General features: G+C 29.4%; 1 protein-coding gene across 2 annotated transcripts in view; it reads right to left on the bottom strand.

The window, feature by feature from the left end:
* Positions 1–2729: 2729 nt before the first annotated feature.
* Positions 2730–7500, bottom strand: part of LOC145293741 (G-protein coupled receptor 65-like) — a 36205-nt gene continuing 31434 nt past the window's right edge. For both annotated transcript variants that reach the window (XM_080140214.1, XM_080140213.1), the window contains exon 2: positions 2730–3946. In XM_080140214.1, the coding sequence (XP_079996340.1) occupies positions 2856–3935 (1080 nt within the window). In that variant the 5' untranslated portion in view covers positions 3936–3946 and the 3' untranslated portion in view covers positions 2730–2855. The remainder of the gene's footprint in view (positions 3947–7500) is intronic.

Below are 7500 nucleotides of genomic sequence, written 5' to 3'. Positions count from 1 at the left end.
TTATTTCAACCATTTGTGTGATTAAAAATTTGATAATATGCGTAAACGCCTACTTTCTTAAGTGGTCTTATGATTTTGACCAGGACACTGTATATATATAATTTATTGGTGCTGATATTAAGGCATGTCTTTCTTCTTCCCATCTGTCCCCATCCCTGTCCACTTCCACAACCCTTATTCCCATATCTAATCCTTGGTTTGTTTTTTTTTTCGTAATTTACTACGCAGGGCTTAGTTATACAGCAATGGAAATAGCACACCAAAATGTATATTAACAGTCAGTTGAACAGATATATAGGCGCATTTATTTGATTTAAATAAAGGTGGTATACTAGAATTAATATCGCTCTATTTACCGTTGTGTTTGAAGTAATCACCGTGTTAAAAGTTTTTTTTTTTTTTTTTACACAGTGATCACCACTTATCAAGACCCGGAAGCCACTCAGGGATAAGGGTTATTGCAAGTACATTATGTTAGTGTGAAGATTTGATGAAGTGTTTGATTAAGGGGGCGGTTCATTAGGAATTTGTTAACATTGGACTTGAAGACATCCAAGTTGTAGTCCGGAGGGAAACAGGTAGACGGAACAGAGTTCCACAGGCGTGCAGTTCTAAGGAAGGAGCTTTCTTCATGGAATCCGCGTTTTGATTTAGGCACAGATATAGAGTGGGGGAAATGTTTCACAGTGGATTCAGATTTCCATATTTCTATGGTTGTCATTCTTTTGTTTTTGTCATATTTCTTTCACTTAATAGCAGAATCTACTTATATTTTATATGTTTATATGGATAGGTTTTTTATGACCTTATACATCTAAACAGGTACATAATAGCATATACTTGTCTATATTCATGGAGTATTCCATACCCAAAGTCCTCTGGTTAGACTACTTAAATATCGTTTGGGATCAATTATGTGGTTCGTTTTTTTCATTTATTGCTGCTTTGTGATAATACTTCTTCCGGGTATATATCAACATTCTAATAACAAGCGTGCAATACCTATGGAATATTTAGGTTAATTATCTTCGAGTGTTTTGTTATGAGTATGCAAAGTGCACTCGCCTTTAAGTAATTGGTAGTTTCGTTTCTGTTCGTTTAGGCTATAACATTACTTCAGTTCAAATCGAAAATTTTAGCCAAGAAACAATCGCCAAGTTTAAATAATACAAACAACCTCCCGAGATCCTACTTCTCCTCCTTCTCACCCCCATCGCAACCCCCGTTTCTTCACCATACCTTCCTCTAGAACACTTACTGCTTGCATTGACAATGTATACCCTACACTTCCTTCCAGAGGGTAAACCACACCCGGATATCTCATAAAACCGAATGTGATTTTTATTTTCGGTTCAATATCCCTCCTTTTTTGGTATCCATTATTTGGAATTCCACTGAAACATGTATGCACATATGTAACTAACTATGTATAATAAATAGACTATATACCAGCTATGTCGTACATTGAGCTTTTTTTATAACGCGAATCGCAACGAATTTACATCAAGGAAACTAATCTCAACCCCCATTTTACACACACACACATGTATATATATATGTATATATATAGTTATACTACCATTATACACACAAACACACACATACACACACACACACACACACACACATATATATATATAATATAAAGCTGAATGTATGTGTATGTGTGTGTCTCTGGTCACGAATAGGCTCCTATATGGTTGACTATTTTAAAAACTGATTACATACAATGATAGAAGATGTATCGAGACACAGGAATGGCTATCTTTGATTTGGAAGAACAGTGGTTCATTAAAATTGTGGAGTCTGTGTTCTCGCCTGGTCCACAAAGTATGGAAATAAAACATTTAAAAAATTTTTAAAAATGTTTACAAGTGTTTTTGATATAGATGTACATAATAATACTTTGATAAGTATGTTTTAACTTAAATAGGGATGGTATAATAAAATTGTGGGGTCTGCGTTCGCGCCTGGCCTCCATAGAATTGAAATAGGCACAAACTTAAATAAAGACTTTTCATATCTATTTGCGTAAGTATATTCGACAATTATGTTTCAGTTTGAAGAAATATGGTATAATAAAATTATGGGGTGTTCGTTCGCGCCTGACCTCCATAGAATGGAAATATGTCACAAAGTTTAACTAGGTTTTTTATATAGATCCACAGAATATTGTGATAAGTGTTTCAGTGTGGACAGGTCTTGTATAATAAATTATGGGGTTTATCTATTTTATTTTTACTTTCATAATATTGCGCTTTGGTTTTGATACCCCCAAATTCGAAACTATCTCTTTACAACCCTTCCTTTTCATAACCTATCATATTCATAAATCAGAGTCCATTTTCTGTAGGCTGTTTTTGAACCCAGTCAACGACGGGTACTTTTGCTAGTATATATATATTGTTATATATTGTTATATGTTGCATGTTATAGAATATTCTAATTAAAAATAAAACAAACTATTATTCCCTTTCTATACGTTTTTGTTACTCGCAGTTTCAACACATTTTTTATTGTACCTATTTACTATGCCTCCCCACGGGACAGAGTTAGACACCAAGGTCGTTTTTTAACACATTTTTTATTGTAGCCAATATAACACTAATTCTCAAATAAAGTTATTGTACCTTTTTTGCTATAGTATTTATATATTTTATAAATATTTAACATTAAATGAAATATATATTTTCACTTACAATCAAAAGTAAGAACAAAAAGTAAATATCTTTCTTTGCTCGGACATTTCTTTATATCGGATTTGAAAATTTACATAACAGCATGTAATTGTTTGTCGTTATATTTCGTCCATTTTTTTTTTTTGTTTGTCACAATCTTTTGACGAATTTCTTTGTTCACATTCTTGTACTCGTGCGAACATCACGTGTGCCTTGTGCAAACCTGGGAAACAAACAGAACATACGTTCAAAAAGAACTTTGCGGAAGTTACCACTAAATATGTAAAAAATGAAAAACTTTAGTGCGTAACTCAAATAGCTGATGTAGAGGAGACATTGGTGTACAGTTAATGTCGTCACGCTTAGGGGAATGAACAAATCAGGAGCGAAAAGGTATAACAGTCTTATCACGTGACTTGGAAGATTCAACAATATATAAGATATTGATATAGCGGAAAGCAGTTTTGCGACACGCACCTGTGGTATGTCAGCAAGCTTTTTCTCAATGTTGTCTCTATAGGCCGTGCGCTTTCGTTTATTTTTTAATGATTTTAACGTCGCTATTATAATGAGTGTAAGACAGATGAGAATGATTACCATGGGGATTAGTATTGCAATGACAGAATCTACATATGAAAGAATGTTCATCAAATCGGTATATTCGTAACTAGTGACACACATCGTGATGGCGGTACTGTTATCCGAAGGGTCTGCCTGGCTTGTTTCCTGTGGTTTAGTGATGGGAATGACCACAGCAAACATGATTAAACTGAAAAATGCAAGCGACAGGGACACAATTATAGCTCTATTAAATGTGCAGAGCGTGTTTATTTTCAGTGGGTAGTATATGGTTATATAGTTTTCAATAGTAATGCAGACGACGTACCATATGGAAAGAAAACTTCCTACGTATGATAAATACACGTTGCTTTGGCAAATACCGTTCATGTGTATCGCGTTGTAGCCGAGCGATTCCAACCACAGAGCTAGGAGTGTCAAAAGAAATGCTGTGTCGGATACCAATACGGCCTGGACGTAGACGGATGATGATAAACGTCGAATACTCCTGTCTGAAAAGACCATAATACAAACAAAATTTCCTGGAATTCCAATGATGACAATGAGAGGTGTTACATAAGTCAAAAGAAAGCTAACGATAAGGTTTCCGATTGATCTATTTTCTTGCGCATATTCCTGGTTATCTTCGATTTGCTGGAGGGTAAAGTTGGATATTGTAGTACTGACTTCGTAATTCATGGTGGATCGATCTGCAAAAGAAAATGAAAAAAATTATACATGAGGCAATATATATATATATATAGTTATATATATAGTTATATATAGATATAAATTAGTGTTGGGACGATCAATCGGAATCGGGGATCGGAAAAATCGGAACTTTTGGGGGTATCGGAATCGGTATAGGAATCGGAAAAATGTGTACTTATTTTTCTATGCCAAAACGATACACTTAATTATCTCTTTTTAATTTGATTTTATTTAAAACAAAATCTTCTGCAGCTGGAAGTAATTAGCAAACAATAATTACGCATTGTAAACTACAAATCCCACAAAAATCTATAGATAAGTTTCACAAGTGCATTTTCCCGTGTTTGAAAATATCTGCAAACTTTACATGTTTGTTTTTTTACGATAAGCGGGAAAATAACAACTTTATAGTAAATATTGAGATATTTATAAAGAATCAGAATCGGTAATTGGATCGGAATCGGAAAAATATTGGAATCTTTCTATCATTAATATATATATATATATACACACATATATAATATACATATATGATATATATATATATAAATATATATATATATATATATATATATATATATATATATATATATATTGTTGCTGAATAACTTTCAAGTAAGCTTCCATCTATTTGCAAGTTTTATTTACTCTGTGAGAATATGTCGAATAAATATGAAAATGATGGATTACTTGTAAATTTAACTCCATAGAATTGAAATAGGCACAAACTTAAATAAAGACTTTTCATATCTATTTGCGTATGGATGTCTATACTTTGTGAAAATATCAATGTCTAAAGAAATAGAAAAACGAGACAAAATTATTTACAGTAACGTGTGCTTTTCTTTTTGTTAATATCTAAAACTTATTATGACCTAATTAAGGAAAATAAAAAAGCATTGATGTTAACCTATATATATATATATATATATATATATATATATATATATATATATATGGAGTGAGAGAGTGAGAGAGAGAATAAATGACAAAAAGTTATATTCCAAAATTCATGATGTTGACCATCTTATAATTTATTCCCTTAATTAAATTGACTTATACAATTCTTGACAGTATCTGTTTCATAGAGCAAAATCAACCATTTAATTCTTATATCAATCAGTGAATCTATTAGGCCCTATAACCATCGGAAGAAGTAGCAACAATCACTTCATCAAAAGGAATTGAAATGTTATTTGACATGGTAAAAATCCAAAAATTGGAAGAGAAGCTGCAGTTGCCTTTATATTTTTTCCATAACGCCATATTGAATTTTTATTAAACAAAGTCATTGCATCCAACTATTCGTACTAACAATTTTAATTAATTTATGAATCTTCTAGCAAAATCTTCCATTTAATAATTAGTAAATTTATTAATTCTAAGCTGTGAATACATACTTATGAAAATAATATCAACAAATTATAAACTATTATACATATTTGTATATACGAAACTAAACTTAGCGAAAAAACGATTGATCATTTCAGTCAGTTGTCATACCGTAACAATTGATCCGAATTGAAAACTATACATAATTCAAATCTATAAGCTATTACAATCTAACACATCAATCCTTACAACTATAATTTTTAAAATCATAAAAGTAAAAAACTATACTTACATTTTGTTTAGTGTAAAAATAATCTAAAAACTCTTTTTTATCGTAATTATCATTAATTAAATCAACTTAATTAAGTGAGGCAGAGTTACTTCCCTTGGAACAAATCTAAGGAAATTAAATTTACTTATATTTACTAATTTTTATTTTCACAAAGTATAGACATCCATAATCAAGTAATAAATAATTTTTAATTTTAATATAGTTTTAATGTCTTTCACTCTATATTATTTTTAAAAAAATTAAATCGATTTATATTATAAATTAATTCACTAATTTTTCCAATAGAAAATGTTAGTATTACAGATTATTTCAATCGATAATCATAAGTTATTAAGTTATACTTCATATCCGCTAATGTTGAATCGTAAATTAATTAGTTACTTCCATTTACTTTAATTATTTAGTTATTTATTTATTTATTTATATATGAATTCATATAAGTATCAATGTCAACACCACCATTATTATTTATATTGAAAGTAATAATTTTTTAATTTTTACATTTCACAAACTTAACTCCATTATACATACGACAATCTAGTTTTAAAAAATATTGCACGAACTTGTTTCTTATTTAAGCATACTTTTTCTTAACATTGTATATATCCTAATTCTCTAACACGTATGTTTCGGAGTTTCCTCCTCTGATAGCATGTCGATTGAATTTTAATTGAATAAATGTATATTAACGTTAAAACTAATTTTGATCTTAATTAAAGTTAATATGATTTATAAATATTGTTTGGACCTAAAAATTATAGACCATATCCAACCGAGTTTTCCTTATACTGTAAACCCCCTCTCTTATGTACTTTAATTACATCGTATGTCATTTATTTATATAATTTTTTAATTAATTTAAACTAATAATTCCGAAATGAATTTATAGATGTTAATTTAATGAGTATATATATTAAAATATATATATATATATATATATATATATATATAGTTTATCTTAGTAGATTTATAATTGATATATCTTATTATAAGTATAACATAGATTTTTACATTCATTCTAACAATTAAGCGTTTGGCTGATACATTTGGAACCACTTATCAATCAATTGTTAATCACGTGTTGCATCATATACATTTTGTTTTGAGATCAACATTTGGAGTCTGACTACCATAAATACATGTTTAATATTATGATTATTACCATTTATTTATTTTTATTTTATCGTATTTTTCTAAATTTTTAAAAGTTTTTTTTCTTCTAATCCATAAATTACCTTACTTAACACGCTCAACTTTACCATCTATAACTATTACTATTATACTAAGTAATAATATGATGATCCATTTCTATTCCCTATACTAATTTAATATTTATTTCCTCCTCCAGTCTAAATGGAGAAAATAGATGTACGCTCTTTTTTATCACTCCACATTAAAATAATATATTATGTGTAATATGTTAACATACTTACCTTCATTGTTGATATTAAATGTTAATTGAGATATATTTTGCCATCCTATATGCTATAATTATCGAAATACAAGTTTATAAAGTTAGACTAGCCCCTCTCCCAAGCCAAGGATTGAACCTAGAACCGTCGTGATAACAGTCGGCAGTTCTACCCCTCAACCGCGGAAGCGATGCCTATACACACACGCATATGCATATATATATATATATATATATATATATATATATATATATATATATATATATATATATATATATATATATATATATATATATATATATATATATATATATATATATATATATATATATATATATATATAATTTAACAGTACAAAAAGTATACAGCGTTTTGAAAAGAATATGCAAATAAATTCTAGAGGCACGTTTTACTAACTTACCATGAGTAAATCGATGGTTTTAAAAATGCAAAAAAGAAAAAGAATTAAATTGTCACGCAAAAACTGATACTCAATATATACAATTAAAAAAGGGAG

This window comes from Euprymna scolopes, chromosome 15, assembly GCF_053919585.1.
Source record: "Euprymna scolopes isolate OS-2025 chromosome 15, ASM5391958v1, whole genome shotgun sequence".
NCBI classification, from domain to species: Eukaryota; Metazoa; Mollusca; class Cephalopoda; order Sepiida; family Sepiolidae; genus Euprymna; species Euprymna scolopes.
Note: the sequence above shows the minus strand (reverse complement) of the source record. Positions and strands in the feature narration are given on the sequence as shown.